Source organism: Antedon mediterranea, chromosome 6 (genome assembly GCF_964355755.1).
Source record: "Antedon mediterranea chromosome 6, ecAntMedi1.1, whole genome shotgun sequence".
NCBI lineage: Eukaryota > Metazoa > Echinodermata > Crinoidea > Comatulida > Antedonidae > Antedon > Antedon mediterranea.
In genome coordinates, this window is record NC_092675.1 from 26,815,634 (window position 1) to 26,840,161 (window position 24,528).

A 24,528-nucleotide genomic window follows, 5' to 3' on the forward strand; every position below is an offset into this window, starting at 1 on the left:
GTGAATGGTTGCTACAACAAATGGAGGTGTTTTTTTTGCAGGAGTACACACATTATCAACTATCTGTTTTACAACACATGCAGTAGTAAAGGAATATTTTAAGTTTAAAAACAATTCCCTGTTTTTTAAAGACGCCTATTTGTAATTGACTTACACGGACCTACCTATAGGCCTACTGTGTTTTTCTATGTAATAAATGTATTGCATTTTACAATATGAATTCCGAAATATGAATATAATATATAGTTATTGTGTTCTGAGATGTACTTTTGAGTTCTCTCCTACTATTACAGAACTACATACGCGGTGTACCGCAAACTTTATTTCAACATCGTCGTGCAATCCTTCAAACATAATGTGGATGGTTTTAACTTTCTTAACTATATTAAGATACCACCAAGACTGTGTTAATTCAATGCAGATTACATAATCAAGGCTATAGGCCTATAAACGCCTTCAAGATAATTCCGTATTTTGTTCAATTTAATAACACGTTTTTGCCTTGCTTTTCATAGAAATGTGCGCTATAATGGTAATATTTGTATATATTTTTTTTCAAATTAAATAAATCATTTTCCAAACAATAGACATGTTATTATGTTATGTTCATAAATATTTGGGGAGGAGGAGGAGTGTTGGTACCCGGTCTGGGGCGAATATACCTGGTCAAACTGTATAGCATTATTAGAGACAATGTAATATTATTGCATATAATAATACGTTTCTTATTTCAATAAAAATTAATTTTAATTCACCATAACACATGAGAATAAGAATTTTGACCTTCAGCCAATATTAACATTATTTGTGTCCAGATATATTATAGAATAAGCAACAACATATCGCATAATAATTTGCTAAAGTTAATTTTAATGATGATTTGTTACATTTCTACTACTCTCTTTCTACTCACATAAGCATATTAGTATATACATTAATTAAATTGTGATACATCCGCGTTCTAGATACCTTGGATTATTCATTTTCGAGAAATATCGGTCTTCAACAAGTTTAGAGATTTTGTAAACTATACGTCATAGGTCCTAGTAATTACAATTTTGTTGACCACTGCTCGTGGGAAAGTAATGAAGTTAAAATACAAGATGGTCATTCATTCATTTGGTCAAAATCAATGGGTAAATAATAATAATAACGAATATGAATTCTATTTTAATCCCTATGTATTTGTATATTATTTATTTTATGGTACTGGTTCCCATGGGTCGAAGACACAATCATTTCCATTCAGGCATGGGTCAGCTTGTTCTCGCTGAGGAGCTGGAAAAAATACAGGTACTGACTGGTTGTGATAGTTGTAGAGTTTAGTTAATAAGAACTTAACAACCGTAGGATACGCTTCAGACAGGTCATTCATTTCAAGTGGATCTTTCCTGACATTGTACAGCCAAACAATTTGATCGGAATGGCTACTTTGCCCAATTATTGTGGTAAGGCCGGAATCGGGAGGTGCTATCCAATCTGTTTGCCCTGTAAAAAAATAAAGTAACGGCGTAATAGAAGGAAAATACATCATTATTTAGACCGACACGATTAGAGGAAACCAAAATGTTTCGTTTCTTTTTCCATCAACACTATTTTTTTACTCTACAGCTCACTATGTCGGTCGGTTGGTCGGATGGCCGGTCGGTCGGTAAACACTAACTCAAATTTGAGCACGCGACTTCAGCCGAGCCATGTATATGGCCTTGTTGTATTTATGTGTTCGAAACGGGGAGAGAGAGTTATGGTGGGGGGGGGGGGGGGAGTGTCTATAGGCGAGGGAAAGAAAGAGAAACTACCTCTGTTATGGAGGAGTGATTTTGATTTGGGGAGTCTAGTAATTAGGTATAAAAATGACCCGAATTATGGGAAGATTTCAGACTACTTTTGATAGAGGTATCAACATGACCGTGAAAGTTTTAAACTAAAGGAGTGGGATCGAGGAGAGGTACCCGCTTTTCTGGGGAGAGGTACCCGCTTTTCTGGGGCGGGTATTTCAGTACCATTGCAAAACTCACCAGTATTTCCAGTCAAAAGCTTCCAGTCTCTGTATCGTATTGCAGCCTCAATACTGACATTAAATAGGCTTATATCGACAATCCAATCTCGACCACCAGAAACTACATTCAATGGATTGATGTTGTGCAAAAGTTCAAGACGACTAGAACAAGTACCATACCTGTTGATTGAGATTGTCAAAATAACTAATAACACATAAAAGTGGATGTTAAGGAGCCTTTGAATTACGACGGCTACCTCTCCTGGGTTTAGAATTTATATTTATTTATTATAAAATTTGAAGCTTTGTAACAACAATAATAACCCTACTTATTGATCTTGAGCTTGGACCTACTTTGAACATGGAGCTACCTTTTGAACCCGGAGCTACCCTTTGAACATGGGGCTGCTAACCGTTGAACCTGGAACTACCGGTACCCTTCGTAACCGTCGTAAAATTTGAAGCTTTGTAACAACAATAATAACCCCCTTATTTCAGCAAAACAATAGAAACTTTAAATCATGAGTTAACCTTTGAATCTGGATCTAGCCTTTGGACCTGAAGCTAACCCCTTTGAGTCTGGATCTACCGGAACCTGGACCTACATTGAACATGGAGCTACCCTTTGAACCTGGATCTAACCTTTGAACCTGGATCTACCCTTGAACCTGGATCTACCCTTTGAACCTGAAGCTACCCTTTGAACCTGGATCTACCCTTTGAACTGAGGCTAACCGTTGAACATGGAACTACCGGTACCCTTTGAACCTGGACCTACATTTAACATGGAGCTACCCTTTGAACCTGGATCTACCCTTCGAACCTGGATCTACCCTTTGAACCTGGATCTACCCTTTGAACCTGGATCTACCCTTTCAACTCGGAGCTACCCTTTGAACTTGGAGCTACCCTTTGAACCTGGATCTACCCTTCGAACTTGGAGCTACTTTTGAACCTGGCGCTACCTTTTGTTTTTGTTTTTTTTATAATGCCAATGACCATAACCACCAGGCTACAACATCATCTACCTTTCGGAACTGGAGCTACCCTTTGAACCTGGAGCTATCATTTGAACCTGGATCTACCCGTTGAACCTGGATCGACCATTTAAACCTTGACCTATACCCCTTGAACCTGTATTGACAATTGAACCTGGACCTATACCCTTTGAACCTGGATCTACCCTTTGAATTTTGAGCTACCCTTTGAACTTTGAGCTACCCTTTGATCCCACACACCAGATACCAGTAATATTATGTCATTAAATATTGTCAATTTGGGAAATGACTGTAATGTTTTAAGAATCATACTTGATAGTATTCCACTGGTTGATTCCATCCAGTGGTTTTGTCCCGTTTGTGTTCCATCCAGCTATACCTTCAACAATGGTGGGAAACCAATCACTAACGTGGATCAGTCCATTGTTAATAGTGCCCTTAACTTTTACCGAAAGTAATGGACTATGGACAAATCCAACAGCTCGGATACCTCCTTCGAACAGCGAGAACTTTAAACCACGTAATGGCCAGTTATTACCCTCACTTCCTCCAACGCCACCATTATCTAGAATGATAATATCTATTATTTAAATTATCTATTCTGTTATTTCGAAATCAAACAAAAATGTTGCTTTACTTTGGATTAGGCGATAACAACGTAATACTCACCACTAGAAAATATTATGATAGTGTCTTCATAGATTCCAGTTTCTTTCAATGCATCTATGACCTAATTAATATTATTAAATCATAATATAATTTTTAAATATCATAATATTCAAAACAATAAATGTGATTTCAAAACACATCATCGTACATACAGATATCTTACCCTCACTTCCGTGAATGTGGGAAGTCTACAGGACCCGACATGACACCAGCAAAATGACACATAGGCGCAATATTGGTCATATAAAAAAAAACTGTCAAAAAACTATCAAATACCGGCTTACTAAGTGGTTGATATTCTAGAAAGGAAGATTGGAAAGAGGGATATACATAGTAACATTAGAGAGGAATAATGTTTATTTCCATGTCCTGGATAAGCTGCTAACAGGCTGGCTTAAGGAAAAGAAGATCATCAGACCGAAGAGTATCATTGAACAGTACACTCATAGTGATTCTTGACAGGGAATCACTATGGCGTCTATATTAGACTGATCAAGAAGTTATACATCCATTTCTTTCATGGTAAAGAAATGTCAGAGAGCAGAACAAAGTAAAAAGATGCTGAATGGGTAAAGAACTGCCAGTCAGCAGAACCAAGTAAATAAGATGCTGCATGGGTAAAGAACTGTTATAAGGCAGAACCAATTACAATTATGAGTAGGCCTAATACCGTACTGTAAATGACATTATAATCTTGTACGGTGTAATTCATCCAACATGTACGCAAAATCGTTTAATTCCTTACAGGAAAAAAGCAATAAAACAACTTGCGGCAGTTCAGTTTATTACAAGTGTTACAACAGCATAATTATAATATTATTATACGTTTTAAATTACAAAATTCGACGCTTATTACAAAGTGTCAAATAATAAAAATTTTAATAAGGAACCTTAGTTTGAGTAACATGTCAAATTACCTTTCCAATGCCTTCATCTAAACAACTCACCATCGCGGCATAAGAAAGTCTGTTTTCATCAGTAAATATACCGCGCAGTGGTTCTTTATACTCATCTGGTACTTCGAGTGGAGAATGTGGTGCTTGGTACGACAGGTACAAAAACAAAGGCTGGGAAAAAATGAGTGTTATGTTATTAAATATTTAAATTAATACCGTATAAGTAAATGGCCTGGACTTTTACATTGATGAGAGATAGGCATGGGTGGGTTGGGTGGTAATAGTTGCCTTACCTTGTCTTCCGTTTTGTTCTTTATTATGTCTATGGCTTCATCAGTAAAAACGTGAGTAGAGTATGTACCATTGTACTCAAATGCAGGTAAGTAGTTTCGATGGAAGTCGTAGCCATCAACCAGTGGTGGTAGAGATTTGTGACTATAGTGAGTGCCGAAACCAAGATACAACCCTAAACAGAACATACGTTTTGTTTGATTACATTAAGTTATGAAATGTGCAACTAAATTGTGTGACGTTATTTAAAAGATATTTAATATTAAAAAAAATAATTGTCATGTTTACAATTAATTAATTAATCACTGTCATCACCATGGTAATTATTATCTTTATATCCGGTAATGTGCATATCCAGTTTAGAAATTTTATTTCTCAGATTCGGATACCTTTTATTACACACTCTTGCACTTCGCAAAGGTTAAGAAAAAAGCAGAGGTAACCATGCGAACTAGATCATCAACTGTTACTAGGAGCAGTTTTATAGGTCCTATTCTGCAACACTAATAATAATAATAAATAGATAATAACATTAACTCGATCATATAGGTTAAGTATTATTCGATCTGTAAGATTACGTTGGTTTTACTATTTCATTTACTTGTATAATTCGCTTCTTATTTAAGACTTAAATGTTATATTTGATACTTTTTGTTTTTTTATTGACTTGTAAATGAACAGTCTTATAAACGCGTGCCGCTGATACAAAAGCGTGTGTTTAATAAAGTTTATCAGTTTATCAGTATACGCTGCCGCTCCTGTAATCCAATGGACGTCAATCGAGCGACATAATATTGTTTATTCTTTCGGTAACTACAATTATTTTAGTACAATTTTGTTGAGCGTGTCAAATGGCCGAGCGATTAAACCATGGGCGTTTTACCGTACTTAATATCGGCATGGGTTCGAGGCCGATTCTTACACTTACTTTGTATCATGTGATCCACAATTAAAATAAAGGTATAGGATGTATGTTATAATAGAGGGTACTTTGGATAACTTTATGACGTTATCCAAATTCCTTCACTTGCACTGATGAAGGGCTAGTGTTGCCCGAAAGCTCTGCTAACTTTTCTGGCTGTTTTACTTTATCGTTTTGATTTAGCTTTTCGCTTTTTTGTTGTATCTCCATTGAAACCTCCAGCCACTGATACCCACAGCATTGTCATTTTTCAGTAATTTGCCTTTGGATTTATAATAGTAGTTTAGTTAGATGCAATAATTATAAGGTGCGGTATTACTATGCAAATCAATATTTACCCAAGAATGAATCGAAACCCCTGTTATTTGGAAGACATGCCTCATCATAGTAACCTAGATGCCATTTTCCTACCAGGTGAGTAGAATAGCCAGCTTCTTTCATCTTCTGAGCTAAAGTTATTTCGTCAGTTGGTAAGCAAGATGGTATCGAATCTGTGAAAACGCCATGCTGTAATCCTGTACGAATCTAAATAAAGAAAACCAAACGTTATTCTAAAATATATCGTTTGTCTTTCTTAATGCGTCGATAAAAAAAATTATTAAACACCACCAAAAAAAAAAGGAATAAACTTGCTTCATCTGAAGGTTCATTTTGTTTGTCTTCGAGTAGCACATTATTAATACTATTTCAGGTAAATTCTACCCACACTGGCATGCTTTGGCAGGTTTTATTGACGTTTTTTAATAACTATCATCGTGTGACTGTTACTGCACTGCAGATGGATAGAATCAAGTAATTCTTTTTTTATATTTCCTTCACTTTATTCCAAATCACAATTTTTTTACTTAACAATTTTAAAACAAATGCAATAATATGAAAAGGAATAGGGCAACCACGAACAAGCAAAGCTTTACAACTGTGGCACCCTTTAAAAATATAAAACAAATTATTTTAATAGTATGCATGAAAGAATCGAAATTTACTAAAAACAGTTTTTTTTTAATAGTACTGCAAGATAATAAATATGAAACTATACTAACTTATATATACATATAATTAATAGCATTGATTACATTTTTTCTCTGCAAAAAAGACAGTTTTCTTCTTGACACAAATACTTTATAAATGATAACGTTCAATATAAATACAATCTAACTTCTTCTTAAATAGTGATGTATTTCTACATTGTTTTAGATCATCCGATAGATAAGATTGTTCCTCACCTTAGACCCTGCAGTATACGAGAAGCCTTGACGGCCAACATTTGTATGCTTCAGATCTATTACAAGATTGTTTTTATTGCGCGTGTTATAATCATGATACGAGTCGAAGGTGTGGAAAAATCCATAAAATGACTCTGGTAATTTTCCATTTTTGTAGAGGAACATTAAATTTGCTACATTTTTTTCATATAGATCGAATATGTTTAAGGTATTAGTTTTAATGAATAATGGAGAAGATGGATGTAGGTAGTGGACTTTACATATTATTCGGAGGGCCTTTTTTGTAAAACGTGAATTCTATTTAAATTATTATACCAGTACTCCACACAGTAATGACATATGTAATGATGGGAAGGATAAGGGGTTTATAAATAATGAGCAATATTTCATATGGTAGTATGGTTTTTAAGAGATTCATAGCTCCAATAATGGCAGAAATCTTACTAGTGATTACATTAATATGCTGTAAGAAATTTATTTTTTCATCAAGTATAACTCGACTCCTAAAAATGTTGTTTGATAAACTCTTTCAATAACGTCTTGATCAATAAAAATGTTTACATGAGATGTATCAATAGTACTATTTCTACCACTAAAAACCATAAATTTGGTCTTTTTAGTATTTATGGTAAGTTTGTTTGCCTTAATCCATAAATTCAATTTTGTTAATTCATTATTCATAATATCAATAGCTTCATTTACATTGTTGTGTTGTAAGAAAACACTTGTGTCATCGGCAAACATTATTAGTTGTGTACTGGTACACACTGATTGCATATCATTTACAAACATTAGGAATAATAAAGGACCCAAGATTGATCCTTGAGGGACACCGTATTTTATCAACTTTTTGTCGGAATTTATTCCGTCAATAGTTACGAATTGTTCTTTTTCGCTTAGATAACTGCAGAACCATTTATGTTCAATACCTCTGATCCCAAAATAGGGTAATTTTTTAGTAAGTATGTTGTGGTCTATCGAATCAAAGGCCTTAGATAGGTCGAGAAATACGCCATAAACAAACTGCTTATTGTCAATTGCCATTGATATTTTCTCAATTCGTTCATACACCTTTGACATATACAAGATAGTATGGATATAGGCCTATAATTTCGTATATCGTCTCTAACGCCACTCTTATATACCGGTATAGTTTTTGCCAATTTAAGTTTATTTGGAAAGACTTCTGTGCTGAGTGATAGATTGACTAAATACGTAACAGGTTTAGTTAATATATCAGCATTTTTATTTATGTATTTTTCCTCGATATCATCGTGGCCTGGTGACTTGCTTGTGTTCAGGTCCGATGGGTATGTTTTGACGTCATACTCTGTTAACGGAGTAAAGAACATGGAGTTTTGTATGCTATAATTATTCATGTAGTCTATTGGATTTACATGTGGGTAATTTTCATTTGCCTTTTCTGCCATTTCTTCACCAATACTATTAAAATAAGAATTCATGACTTCCGCTTTATCAGTGGGAGTTTCAAATGTTTCAGAACGATATGTCACTTTTGCTGGGATTTTAGATTTTTTATTTCTTCCCAGAATAGCATTTCATGTCATTTTTTCGTTTTTCGAAGTCCTCTTTATAATAACTTATTTTTCTTTGTCTAATGATTGTTGTTAGTTTGTTTTTGTATTTTTTATATTTTGATTTATTAACACTAGAAGGATTCTTTTTATATTTGATATATAATTTCTCTTTAGTATTTAGAGACCGTTATATACCATCAGTCATCCAGGGTGACCTTATTCTATCGGTTTTCAACCTAACCTTTTTTAACGGGAAACATCTATCAATTAGTGTTGTAATTGTATTTGAGAATCGATTATATGATACATTTGCATCAGAGCAATTTAAGACATTATCCCACTGTTGATTTTGTAACTCATTTCGAAATAATTGATTTTGTACAGTCGAAAAGTTACGCTTAAAAACATATGTGCTTGTTTTACTTTCCGTATATTTTTGTGATTTATCAATGCTTATTACTGGACAATGATCAGATATATCACTAAACAAAATATTAGTTTCAATGTCATGAGTGTTTGGAGAGTTTGTATAAATGTTGCCTATTATTGTTGACGTTTCCTCAGTAATGCGCGTCGGTTTATTTACTAGGGGTATAAATGATTCTGAGATCATAAAATCGACATGCTCTTGGACATTACCACAGAGTTGTACATATTTAGGTCAACATTGTAGCCGCCCATGAGATAAGTTTTTTTCTCTTTTTTTTCTCTTTTGTGGTTAACCACCACCTTTATTTATTCTTTCATACAAATTTCGTTCACATTTCATTTTCATACATTAAATTTCTGTTTTCTACTTTTTTCGTTATTTTCTGATTTTTACTCTTTTAACCTTTATACATATAGTGGTTTGATTATATGCATACAAAAACTGTACATCTTAAAATACAAAAATGGATGCCACTTATAAGTTACAACATGCCTAGTGTATTCATATCTTTTAAAATATATTTAAACTGAATCCAGGGATTCTGGCATACAGGTTTTTTAAGTTCAGTTTTAATTTTAATTATGTATATGACGTACACAGCTATTGAATACAATTGGTTTTTTAATTGACATTTACTTCCTAACAGGAGTTCTTAGAACGAGCTACTGCTGTTATTTAGCTTTTTAAAAATATTGTCAATTTTTTCCCATAGTATTTGATTACGTCTACAGTAATAAAACATATGTTTTTCGTATTCAATGACTCCACAATTGTTACATATGTTATTATTTTTCAGTTTCCAGTTATACAGTTTTAGATTTGTAGGTACAACTCTATTTAGTAATTTGTAATTCAATTGGGCAAATTTCTTAATTTTTTCGTTTTTCACTTTTCTTTTCCAGACATCACACCACTTGATATCTTCATTAAATATGTTATTCCATTTAAGTATGCTTTTCGGGGGAATAAAAACATTATTAACAAAGTTAGAATAAACATCTTTTGTTGTCATCTTAATTATATTGTTGATATTGTATTCCAGATTCACATTCATATATTGGTTCATATTTGGCATATTATGTTTAATTATACTTAACCACTCTTTTGGAATAGCTCTGGTTAGAGAAACATATTCAGCTATCCAGTTTTTCTTAATACGTAATTGTTTAATTATTTCTATAGGTTTCATTAGACGATTGAAAATAATTATATCTCCAATTTGATTAAAACCTGCATCTATCCAGTTCTTAAAGAATAGTGGTTTGTTTCTATATTTAATATCATTGTTGTTACCCCATAAGTTTTGCTTTATCACTTCTTCATACTCGTTAATTGTACCTTCATTATTCATATTATTAAATTCAACACAACACTTTAGAACATTATAATAAAAAGATGGTATAGTATCTAAGCCCATGTTATTTTGAAAATTGATATTTGACATACTTAAAATTAGTTGTTCGGTTCCAAATTTATTAAAATAGTATAGTGGTAAGATTTTCCATCTTACGTGTTTTCTACACAGTAATTTTCTTGCCCATATCATTTTCAGAGAGTTTATGTGTAATGCGAAATCAGGCATACCTATGCCCCTTTTAATCATCTTACCGATTAAAGTTTTTCTTTTTATTTTTTCTGTTTTTCCATTCCATAAAAAGTTATATATCAATTTATTTATTTTAAAAATAACATCATCTGGTACATCAATTATACATGCATTGTTTGTTAGTTTAGACAAAGCTAAACTTTTTAAAATGGTAACTTTGCCAAAACAGGTTAGGTTTCTTCCTTTCCATCTATTGAGTAGCATTTCTAAGTTTGCCACCTTACTATCCCAATTTAATTCACTGCATTTGTTCTCATTATATCCCACATAAATACCCAAAATCTTAATTGGTTCATTAACCCAATTTAGACTGCATGGTTTTTGAATTTTGTTTACATTTTTGCCAATCCATATAGCGTTGGTTTTTTTTTTATTTAAAGTCATACCAGACACTTTACCAAACTTATTAACAATGTTTAAACCAATCTCTATACTTTTTTCATTTCCCACAAAGAGTACAGTGTCATCTGCCAGCTGCGCAATGCGAACTTCCTCACCATTATCATTGTTAGGTAAAGATATTCCTTTATAGCATTTATCTTTTCTTATATTACACGCCATAATTTCTACTACTAAAATAAAGAGTAACGCCGACAATGGGCAACCCTGTCTTATTCCGCATTCCATTTCAAAACTTTCTGATATCCAACCATTATTAACAATAACACATTCAAATTTACTATAAATTGTATTTACCCATTTTAAAAAGGATTCTCCAAAATTAAATTTTTTTAGTACCTTAAACATAAAATCCATGAGATAAGTTTGTTTCTTTTCGCTATTGCATTTGTTCATGAGTTCACTCATTTGAGCGTTAAAGTTAGAAACTTTGGTGGTCTATAAATAACTCCACAAATAACTGTCTTATTGTCTGTATCAAGTTCAATAATAATACTCTCAGCAGCATGCAGAAGCTGCGATAGGTCACTTCTTAATCGATAAGACAAATTTGACTTTATATAAAGCAACGCTACCACCACCTGTGTCCCTATTGTTATATATTGCTGTATAGTTATTTAATTGATACAGACCAGTAAAGTGTTTACTAGAGAGCCATGTCTCAGTCAGACCGATCGCAGAAAATTCATAGTCAAATCGTGAAACATAATTTGATAATTTATCAAATTTTCTTACTATACTTCTACAGTTTAACGAAAATATTAAAAAATTCTTTGATACATCATCTGAACAATATTTAGCTTTGAAATCATCAACACTTATATATTTGTTTTCAAAGTAATTTGGTATAGTTATAATGTTGTTTTCTTCTTCATTATTTGTTTGTAATACAAAAGACATCTAATTTTAAAAAAAACTTAATTATTTTTTCAAAAATAAATAAAAAGAAAAAAGAATAACAGTAAAATATCGGGAAAAAAGTAACAGTTTACTGTACTGTTTATCACAACTGATCTCCGCGAGTTATGTCTCACATACTAGGTACAAATGCGTTGGGTACTGATTCAGGTATGATGACCACGGTACGGTCTTTCATCTATTTGCTTTCCATAGTTTTTAGAGGCCGAGTTGACGGATTAGTTTTTGGCCGAGTTGACGTGAGGCCGAGTTGACGTGAGGCCGAGTTGACGTGAGGCCGAGTTGACTTGAGGCCGAGTTGACGTGGGGCCGACTTGACTTGGGGCCGACTTGACGTGGGGCCGACATGACTTTGGCCGAAACGGTTTAGGGCCGAGTTAGATTGAATTCCCTGTGGCCTGTAAATAAATTTGGCTATTATGTGCCTGGGCTTTTAGCATTCCTTGTTTGTTTACCGGTCCGATGCGCATTTTCAATTTGTATGTCGTCAATTTTTAAATGTTTACTTAACATATCTTGTAGTTTATTTAGCGTATTTTCGTTTTCGTCCTCCTGTATACCACCAAATCTTAAGTTGTAACTTCTCAAGTGCCTCTCCATCCTTAGTACCTCAGCCTCCAAATTAAACTTATTGTTTTCTGTTTAACATTTAGCTTTAAGATCAGTTTGTAATGTACATTACCTCCACCATTCTGCTCCTCTTTTTGTCTTATCAAATACACTTAATATTTACGACTTACAAAAAATGTTGCTTTATTTATGTTTAAATTCAAACATAATCAACTGCCCAGAATTGTTGATACTTATTTTCAAACTTTTAGTTCAGTTCATAATTATAATACCAGAAATAAATTAGATTATGCTTATGATTGTTTTAATACGGAGGTTGGCAAGCATGATATAAATTTTCCAGGACCAAAAATATGGAATTCTTTACCTGAAGAACTCAAAATTATTAATTTTATATCTTCATTTAAGTTCAAATTACATGAATACCTTGTTTCTACTATTATTGTTTAAGTTAATAATATATCTGTCTTAAGTTAAATTATAACTGCATTTGTTAAGTTAAATGTCTTTTTTTGTTCATTATCATTTAATTATATATATTTCTTACCTTACCTTATTTTTAAATATGTTGCCTGGACCCCATATTTTAAAGCTTAGCTTCCAGTGGGGTACCCTTTTCTCATTTATTATCTATTATTTTTAGAAAATGTAACTGTATTTTGTTTTTATTTGAGAAATAAATTGATTGATTGATTGAAGTTCAATCTCTATATTTACCATTTGTGTGTAGCAAGATCACCTACTTTAGACTCATTTTCATTTATTGTCGTAGTGTAATATTCAAGCGATCTATCCAACTCTATTTGTTTCTCCTCCAATTTAGTCATCCTGCTCAATAATAGTTGTTGGGTTGTTTGAATAGTCGCTATTCCCGTATCAAATTTAGTATTAATTTGAGCCATCATATCTTTGAGTTCGCTTCGTAGGGCTTTAATTTCAGTGGTTGATGAATGAATTCTTGGTCATAAAATAAGATAACACATTACCTGATAAAATCTTCTGAACACGTACAGTAGATGTAATCGATCTTACCTGATATCGACCGGTCATCAGCTGACTTCTGGTGGGCGAACATATTGGTTGAACGTAATAATTTTCTAACTTCACACCTTCAGCAGCCAATTTATCTATTACAGGGGTATCGAACAGCGCCCCGTGGTATCCGACATCCCGATACCCTTGGTCATCTGTCAAAATGAATATTACGTTAGGTTGTTTATAGCCTACAACAGCAGAGAACTGAAAGCTAAGGAAAATAAGAATAGGGTTAAGTACGTTACACGCCATTTTCTCACTAAACATTTACTTTTTGGTGCAGATCGTAAACCATGCCAAACAATTGGAGTTTGGTTGTGTTCTTATGTAAATACCAGTATGAATAGGGCTAATTGTATTGAATATTGAAGTGCAATGATCGATAAAAAAAGGTAAACTCATATAACAGTTTCCTTATTCCTTTTCATAAAGTTGTTTAAATTAAAATTTATCTAAAAGAAGAAAGAACAAATACTGGTCTATGCATTTGGATAAAATGAGAAGTCTAGTACAGTATGACTATGGATTCATTAATTATTCATTAATCCATGGTATAATTAAGAACGAAATGATAGAAAAAGAAGAAGAAGGTTAAATTTAAATTTCGCAATTGGACAATGGAGGGAGGTTTCGCAACCTTACGAATACGATAACGAAAACGGATACGTCATACATTTGTGAAACTTTTGAGCTGATCCCCATTTCATATTCGTAAAGCGTATTCGTGTTGACGAATATATCACCAGTCACATTCGTAACTACAAAACGAGTATAGTTTTTGATCTATTTGCACATTTTGCATTTGAATCAGAAATGATTCATGATTATAATATAATTATAGATTTATTGAATGTAATTTACTAAAGTAATTTACTAAAATGCCAAGTCAATTTGGATAAATAGCAGTTTTTAAAGTCTTCACTCGCTTTGATGTTACGCTACTAGGCCTAGGCAGCCAAGCACCAAGCAACACGTCCTGCGCTTTGCTCAAATTTACCACAGTCATATTTTGGACGCGCCTCAATATTTCGTTAGTTCCTTAGTCTTGGCCGAGGCTACAACATCCTGGGTTAAGGCTTTAGATATTGGGCCAAAAAAAAAAAAAGTTTGTTGCTGTCATCCGCCGCCCCTAATTTCGCCAAAAATTTGGGGCGGAGATAAGAAAAAGGTTTTTTTTACGTTGAGGGCGCTTTTTAAAAATAAGTTTTTTTATGATTTTTTTTTGGCCGAAAAGGTGTAAAAATCGAGTTTGCGAGGATGAAACAATAAAAATAATAACGTAGCGTATATTTCGGTGTATAATCGCACTTTAATGACACGCAAATTTAACCTCTAAATTAAGGGTGCGTCTTATACCCCGAACATAAATGCCTCAACACACAGATATCGCCACTTCGTTGGCTAGGCCTGGGCTTTTTAAGGGGGCCTAGGCTAGGCCTATTAGTATTAGTATTACTAGAGTGCCTAGCCTAGCTACAGTGTACTAGCGTAACAGCAACCTGCTAGTTTTCAAGGCATTTTAGCGTGATCTTGTACTAAATACTAAATATGATGAAAAGATTTGTTCATTATGGAGCTGTTTTAGGCGCTCCGATAAAATTTCATTTGTAAACGTTTACGATTGGAATAGCAAAGATTATATAGCGCCGCGCTACGCGGCGCAAGATAGGCAAAGATCCGGGAAATATAATATATATCGTTTCAAATTAATTAATTAAAAATTTCAGTATATCACCTGGCGGTTTAGAATTAATGTTCATTGCCTGATGTGTTTATACAGCACTTGCCAGCTTTATACTATGACGTTATCCAAATTCCTTCACTTGCACTGATGAAGGGCTAGTGTTGCCCGAAAGCTCTGCTACCTTTTCTGGCTGTTTTGCTTCTCGTTGTTATTTAGCTTTTCGCTTTTATTTTGTATCTCCATTGAGATCCAGCCACTGATACCCACAGCATTGTCATTTTTTCAGTAATTTGCCTTTGGATTTATATATATCTTGCACTGATGAAGGGCTAATGTTGCCCGAAAGCTCTGCTAACTTTTCTGGCTGTTTACTTTTTCGTTTTGATTTAGGTTTTCGCTTTTTAGTTTTGTATGTCCATTGAGATCCAGCCACTGATACCCACAGCATTGTCATTTTTTCAGTAATTTGCCTTTGGATGGATATATATATATACATATACATATATATATATATACATATATATATATATATATATATACATATATATATATATATATATATATATATATATATATATATATATATAAATGTTCGGTTCAATGTAACCGTCTAGAAAGTGCTCAATACGGTAAAGTAGAGCTAAAATATACGTTAAGTCTGGAAAAGAAGTAAAAACTACAGTTTGGTCTCTACAGGCTTGTTTCGTGAGTCGTGCAACTCACTCATCAGAAGACTATAATGAGAAGAATCAATTACAACGCTGCTTATAAGCACATTTACTTGTAGAATTAGCATTTACATGTGATATGTTTTGGAATGTCAGCTGTTATGTAACAATGCTTTCTTTCTGTGCCGGCAGGCGGACACAAGTTCATTACGTTTGTTTAATGTCGATAATTCAGGGTGGTGGATGATAAATAATTTCTCTTTGAGGCAGAGATTGCATTTTTTGTTTGTGCTACTATATGCTTTAGTAGATGTCAAGATGCGCCATGAGATTGTATTGTCTGTGTTATTGTCCTTGAGTGTCCAAATGTTTACTGAGTTCAGTTGAGTTTCTAGAACGTGAATTACGGAATGATGAGGTGTGATTTCTGTATCGTGTTTTAAAATCATTTTCAGTTAGTCCGATATAAGTTTCCGAGGTGGTTTTGTCTTTGCGCGTAACTGTGGCTTGGTATATTACAGATGATTGTAAGCAATTTCCGCTTAGCGGGCATGTGTTTTTCTGTCGGCAGTTGCATGTTTTGTTTTCTTGCGTGTTTTCCACGGATGTTGTTTCGGGCTGGTTGAGTATTCTCTTGTTGTGACTGTCTATTATCTGTTTCATATTGTTCATACAACTGTAGCTAATCTTGATAGTGTTTCGGTTGAAGATTTTTCTTAGTTTGTTATCTTTTGGAAAATGTTTGTCTACTAGGGATAGGAATTTCTGTCCAATGTTTGTGCTGACGTTTTTGCTGAACGGTGGGTTGTACCACAGAATGTCTTTTCGTTGTCTGTTTTTTCGTCTTGTCTGGGTTACCGGCTCGTATTTTAGTGTACTGGTATCCACTGTCGTTGAGAGTTTTCTGGTGTACAGGGGCGGCTTGGTCGAATGAATTCTTGTCGGATGACAAGGACGAGGTCGTCTGTTTATTCCGGCGGGTATATTCTTTAGGATGGTCGGTGGGTGGTTACTTTGTTGATGGATATACTGTAACGTGGCGTTTGGTTTGGTGTAGAGCTGGTATGTGTTCTTCGCTAGGTTGAGTGTGACGTCTAAGAAGTTGATGACTTGTTTGTTTGCTTCTATGGTAATGCGTAGGCCGTTATCTTTGAATATTTGGCATATGTCTTTTTAAATATTTTCTGTGCTTTTAGGTGTGGTGTCTGTGACTGCAAGGCCGTCATCTCTGTAAAGTCCTATGTTGATTCCTAGTTTCTGTTGTAATTGGTGTAACAGGAAGCTTCCAACAAGTTCACATGTTTCTGCGCCATCATAACTACCCATAGTCACATCGAATGCTGTGGGGCCTTTCTTTTGCCATGGTTGCTGTTTGTGTGATAGTACTGATTTTTTGGTATGTACGATGATGTCTCTTTCGTCGTTGGTAATATCATCGTATCTTTTAGCGAAGTCTAGTGCTTTATTCAGCAGGTCATTGCTGATAGAGGGGTAAAATTCTACGATGTCGAAGCATATAAAGTTGTGTTGTTGTTTCTTATCGATGCTCTTAAACCATATATATATATATAAATCAATGATGTTGCGTAGCACTGTGTAAATTATATATAAATCATACTGTAAATTATAGAAACAGTGCTCATATTCGGAACATGATCTCATAATCGCGTCGAGCATAGCTCATTGGTGAAAGTTCCGTATTTTTTAGTTGTATGAAAAAATGTCTCTGGCGGGATTCGAACCTGCTACCTCTCGCTTACAGGGCGAGTATCCCGCCAGAGACATTTTTTCATACAACTAAAAAATACGGAACTTTCGCCAATGAGCTATGCTCGACGCGATTATGAGATCATGTTCCGAATATGAGCACTGTTTCTATAATTTACAGTATGATTTATATATATATATATATATATATACATTTGTGTGTGTCTTAATGATGTTTGTGATTTAGGCTAATTTCACTACAATCATGTGTATGTGAGTTTGAATAGCTTCAGTTGACTAACAATCACAGCAACGCGAAAATCAAACGAATTTGAAAATAGGTTTTTTAAACTACTCGCATAAAAAAAGTTGCACATTAAATAAAATTATGTTTTAAAATTACAAATCACAAATTCTTGCCTCTTGTACAAAAATGAAGTTTTTTGGACAAGTAGTTCTCGAGAAAATGCAATTTCAGTTTATTTGTTACTTTAAGACTGCTCGCCGGCTTTTGAAAAATTCTGTCCTACCTTTTAACACTAGCAGGTCTGAAAAGTATACTTACAAGACAAACAAACAAACAGACAGATAAACAAACAAACAATGGTGAAGTTATAGAAAAGCGTTAGTTTATTTTTTATATTTTCAGATTCCACACACCCCCCTCCCCCCAAAAAAAAATCACATACATTGCTCAATTTACATTTACATACAGACAATACATCAATATCTATCAGCATATTATTATTATAATAGAATCGAGGCTAAAATAATCAGCATTCAATCATTTATTTCCCAAGTAGTTAAATTTCGGAGACTTCTATATTTTCTTCTTATATGTGATTTTAATTCATTGAAATATCTATTCTTATATAAAAAATTGTAATTTAGCGCTTTGATCAACTTGGAAAAGCGCTATATAAGCAATTATTATTGTTATTTATTTATGGTTAATCGAATTCCGTGCTGGTGTGACATTCTATGACAGTGGCATTACATAAGCTGTACCAGTAATACTAAATAGTGCGTGAACAGCCTTTAGGTTGTTCTTAATTTAGTGTGAAAAAAAATCGTTCTATTGTGATTTGTATTTACTTAAATAATCACAATAACCTATCAAAGTTATACCAAACAAACAAAGGGTTGACCTTCAGCGACTATATCTTATATAATTTAATACACGGATCGAAAGGAAAGTATGTGTGTTGGGGAAACATCATATTACCGCTAAAAAGATTGTAGATTTTTGTATACATTTTATTATGTCTATGACTATTGTTATTTAACCTATGTTTCATAACGGCCTCAATTCCATATATATCATTTGCATAACATACATGGTATAATTGTTATTATATAACACCTATATAAATTCCTGTCATTTGATTGGACGAATGTGGGTCACATGGCGTGCAATAGTACGCACTATTCAACGATCGTTAAATAGTACTTTTTGAAACATTTTTGTGTACGAAAAAAAAACGTCTAGATGTTATATAAAACAAATAATGAATGTTTTGTATTCGTGTAATGGTACAAATAATGGCACTTGGTGAATGATGAAAGGTTATATCAACTCGGCTTTGCCTCGTTGATATAACCTTTCATCATTCACCTCGTGCCATTATTTGTACCATTGCACTCATAAACATTCATTATTTGTATAATATACGTTGGTAGAAAAAACATAGCAGCAGCATCTTGGTTTTGGTTTTGGTTCTGAGCTCTACTTTGTTATAATGAAACACATATACAATATGAAGATCTGCTGTTGTCATGCTAATTAGCTATAGCTCTGAGTTTCTTCATGGTTTACAGGGCTGTGTAACCAACAACAATAACAGTTGTGAACTTCTTGAAGAATCTTGCTTAATTATACAATCTTTTAAGTTGAACTCCAGTAGCTGTAGTATCCACCTATTACCAAGGAGGCCAAAAAGAAAAACCAGGCGTGGTACAAGAGCTGGGCGTGACAAACACACTAAAAACAATCTATCATTTCTGGACTTATCATCAAACTCTCTCTTATCTAAAAACAATATTAAATTTTGCAGTATTAATACAAGATCCGTTCGGAACAAAACAACAGAATTTGTGGATTTCGTTATCGAACATAATCTGGATGTTGTTGCCCTTTCGGAAACGTGGCTTAAACCAGAAGACACATCAGTTATAGGAAATATTACACCCAACGGATACTCTCTCAAACATGCTCCCCGTGCTGGTACTAAAAGAGGTGGTGGAGTTGCACTTCTTTACAAGGAAAGAATAGCGGTTAAATGTTATGACACGGGATTATTACCAAAATCATTTGAACTGCTAAATGTGGAAATAGTCAGCAATGCATCCTCAGTTTTCCTCGTAGCAGTATATCGTCCTCAAAGCAAATCAACGGGTTGCAGTCTAAATGTTTTCACTGAAGAATTCTCAACTTTGGTTGATCACTATGTATTGAAGCCGGCTCCCATACTATTCGTTGGAGACTTTAACATCCATGTGGATATGCCAAATGATGCAGATGCAATTCATTTTCGGAATCTACTTGTAGCAAGCAGTCTTCAACAGCATGTGTCTACACCTACACACCGACATGGTCATACATTAGACTTGCTGATCACTCGTTCATCTGATCCTCCTGTTTTCTCAAACCTTAATGTCATTGATGGTATATCAGATCACTGTGCAATCACATGTAATCTCCTTATCAAGAAGCCACCCGTAATCACTAAATCCATCGAAACTCGTCATTGGAATGCTATAAATTTTGAGACATTAAGTAAAGATATCACACAGTCTGATCTCGGAACTTCGCTCTCAAATCTTGATTTATCAAGTAAAGTACGACTATATGTCACCACTTTGAGTGAACTTCTTGACAAACACGCACCACCGAAAAAGAGAACAGTAAAGGTCCGACCAAACACTAGTTGGTATAACAGTGACATCTATGCTGAGAAAAGAACAAAGCGTAAGCTTGAAAAGAAATGGAGAATCTCTCATCTGGAAATAGATCGTCAAGCTTACATTGCACAGAAGAGGAATGTAAATTCCATGGTAAGAAAGGCAAAGGCCAACTACTACATTGGCTTGTGTGAAGAACATGCAGCAGATCAGAAAGGACTTTTCAAAATTGTTAACCAACTCCTTCATCATCGCCAGGTATCACCTCTCCCAGATAGTCTTTCTGACTTAGATCTTGCGAACAGGTTCTGTCAGTTTTTCACAGACAAGATCAAGATCATCAGAGACGACTTCAAGATTGATGACATGTCATTTAATGAGCCTGTGACAGCTGTTCATCAGCATCTCACAACATTTACACCAGCATCTCAAGATGAGATCCGCAACATTCTGATGAAATCACCAACAAAATCATGCAGGTTAGATCCAGTTCCTACTTCTATACTGAAGAAGTGTATAGACGCAGTCGTTCCAATAATAACGGAAATCATTAACCATTCTCTTAATACCGGCATAGTGCCAGATGAACTGAAAATTGCTCACGTTCGTCCTTTAATAAAAAAGCAAAACTTGGATCATAACACGCTGAAAAATTACCGCCCGGTGTCGAATCTTTCTTTTCTTGGAAAGACTCTGGAGCGTGTAGTGACATCACGCATTACTCCATATCTTCAAAAGCATAATTTAAATGAGAATTACCAGTCGGCATATCGTGCATGTCATAGCACGGAGAGTTCCCTTTTAAAGATACAGAATGATTTGTTACAAGGAATGAATGATGGGAAAATAACGCTATTGGTGTTGTTGGATTTGTCAGCAGCGTTTGATACAGTTGATCACCAAAGACTGATAACCCGTCTGAGAAATCGCATTGGCATAAATGGTGTTGCTCTTAACTGGTTCCAGTCATATCTTACAGGAAGACGTCAGCTAGTCTGTATCAATGATGCATTCTCAGATGAAGCTTGCCTGGAATATGGTGTACCACAGGGGTCAGTAATTGGGCCTGGCCAGTTTTCCATTTATACGCTTCCCCTTGGTGACATTATTCGCAAACACAGTCTACATTTCCATTTCTATGCAGATGATACACAGATTTATGTGTCAGTAAATCCAGTGCAAAGGAATGTTGCTGCAGCAATCAGTAAGATGGAAGCCTGTATAGAAGATGTTCGCAATTGGATGACAACAAATTACCTAAAGTTGAATGATGGAAAGACAGAGTTTATTATCGTCGGGTCTAAATGTAACATCTCCAAAATCAACATCACACATATCAGAATCGGAAACTCTAACATCGCTCCCTCATCGGTGGTCCGGAATCTGGGAATCATGCTGGATAGTAATCTCACTATGGAAGCACAAATAACAACTGTATCCAAAGCAGCATGCATATCGATTAGGAACCTTGGTCGTATTCGCGGTAATCTTAACAAGAAAACAGCTGAATTGATTGTACACTCATTTGTCACTTCTAAAATTGACATTGGTAATGCCTTGTTGTTTGGCATACCAAAATCTCAAATACAACGTTTGCAGCGCTTGCAAAATATGGCAGCTAGAATTGTAACTTATACAAAATCAAACGCTCACATAACTCCTGTCCTGATGGATTTGCATTGGTTGCCTGTTCAACAACGTATTAAGTACAAACTTGCGTTGTTCGTATTCAAGATCCTAAATGACAGTGCTCCTGCTTATTTATCTGACCTTGTGGATCGTTACGAATCATCCCGCAGAGGCCTACGATCATTGTCACAAAACCTTCTTCAAGAGCGTAGAGCGAAAAATCAGTGGGGTCAGAGATCTTTTTACGTTGCGGCCGCAAGTGTATGGAACAGCTTACCAGCAACAGTTAAATGCTCAACTAGTCTAAACAGTTTCAAGACCAACCTAAAGATGTCGCTATTCGCTGATGTTCTCGCACGTTGTTAATGCACAAAGCGCCATGAGCGCCACATGGGTGGAGGATACCGGCGCTATATAAGTTTTCATTTATATTATAATATTATTATTATTGTTTCTAAAATAATGAGTGAATTGCCACCCATATGCATTGTATATTGGGTTATTTGTTTGAATAGGCAGGAAATTTTCTCGCCGAAAAGAATTAAGTGAAAATGTAGGCCTACTTGATGTCACCCTACGTTTTCACGATAACAGTGATGCTATTTATATCCTCTGGTCACCTTAGGATTGAGTAGGTATTTGCACAAACTAGCAATTTATTGTTCCAAATCTGGCGTTGCGTATGACCAGGTAATCCGTTTAAGCTTGAACTATTATACAGTGCAGTTGAGCATCGTCGGCCTATTGTTGGTTTCCAGGGCGTTTTTATTTATTTTATGCTTCTATGGTGTAATATTATACCACTTTGAAATGTCAGTGGAAGAGAGGAATTCTCGCCAAATATCAATCTATTATTCAAAATCCACATGACCTTGTTTATACAAGTTCTTTTATTTATTACATGCCTCCAGTTCCTATTTTTAATACTGCAGTATCGTATCTGTTTAGCAATATTATATATATATATATGACGTTATCCAAATTCCTTCACTTGCACTGATGAAGGGCTAGTGTTGCCCGAAAGCTCTGCTAACTTTTCTGGCTGTTTACTTTATCGTTTTGATTTAGCTTTTCGCTTTTTATTTTTGTATCTCCATTGAGATCCAGCCACTGATACCCACAGCATTGTCATTTTTTTCAGTAATTTGCCTTTGGATTTATATCTATATATAAGGGCGTATCAATTTGATCTCTGGTGCGCGTGAGTACAACTGAGGACTAGTTGTGTTCCAACCGTACCACGCCGAGAATGTTAAAGGGTCGTTATCCGATCGAGTTAAAGAACAATACCATGAAAGCCCCAGTGGTCTAATGGTTAGGGCAACTGCATATCAAGCAGACGGTCCGAGTTCGAGTCTCGGTTGGGGCGACTTTTTCTCATTCTCCCAGATTTCCTCATCTTTATCGTTTCAAAAATTAATTAAATAATTTTCCGTGTATCACCGGGCGGTTTGGAATTTATTTCTATGCCTGTTGTGTTTATATATATATAAAAGTATCTCTCGAGAAACCGCTTAGTGAATAAATATCAAAGATCTTATAAACTAAAGATGTGACACTACCCGCGTTTACGCGTAACACTTTAGAAGCGTCAAATTATAGTGTGCCTCCTCGCTTAAACAAGTAACGAACTTTTGCGTGACGATGATCGCAGTATTCTTTAGAAAATGGGATTGAGGAGTCGCGCCAAAGTTTGTATGGTTAAGAAACAATGAATGAAAAGAGAAAAAGTGGAGGGATGTACTGTGCTGCAATTAATTGTAAAAGCAATTCAAAGGCCAACCCAGAACTTAAGCTTTACAATTTTCCCAAAGACAAGAACAGGTAAATTTATGTAATTAAATAAGTAGCCTAGGCCTACATCTTAATATATGCTATGTAGGCCTAGGGACTAGGCCTAATCTTACTTTGCTGTATTCAATTTATACATATATTAATAAACTAGGCTAGGTAGGCCTATTATTAATAATTATTATTTAAACGTATGAAATGATTATTAGTATCATTATTAGGCTACTACTAGTACATTAGTTGGTTATATTACTTATCCTTTAAAATTTAGTACTCTTAACAAACAATTTTTAAAACTTTCAATTCAAGAAACATTTATTGACCAAATATATATCATTACAATTGTTGGCATATAAGTAAAAATGTGGTCGAAAGACTACAAGAAGCCCAATTGGCATGTCGCTGTAGGCCTAGGCTAGTCCCTCTTTTTACATTATACAAATAATAATAATAATAATACTTAATATAAACAAATTGTGATCTTGATTATTTCATGCTTTCCGTCTCATGGTTAATATTTGCTTTCTGTCTCATGGTTATTTTATTTCGTTTAATTTAACTAGCCGTTACATACATTACAGTATATTAACGCATGAAATGATTATTATTATCATTATTAGGCTAGGACATTAGTTATAATAACAGTGAAATTAC

General features: G+C 34.5%; 1 protein-coding gene across 1 annotated transcript; it reads right to left on the reverse strand.

The window, feature by feature from the left end:
* Positions 1 to 685: 685 nt before the first annotated feature.
* Positions 686 to 13,747, reverse strand: LOC140052714 (arylsulfatase J-like). The gene is made up of 8 exons (XM_072098403.1): positions 13,492 to 13,747; positions 6,114 to 6,300; positions 4,856 to 5,028; positions 4,584 to 4,733; positions 3,667 to 3,727; positions 3,310 to 3,562; positions 2,019 to 2,179; positions 686 to 1,488 (listed from the first exon to the last, which is right to left on the reverse strand). Exons 1-8 carry the CDS (start codon positions 13,744 to 13,746, stop codon positions 1,202 to 1,204), a joined length of 1,527 nt encoding a protein of 508 aa, XP_071954504.1. The 5' UTR covers position 13,747; the 3' UTR covers positions 686 to 1,201.
* Positions 13,748 to 24,528: the final 10,781 nt, after the last annotated feature.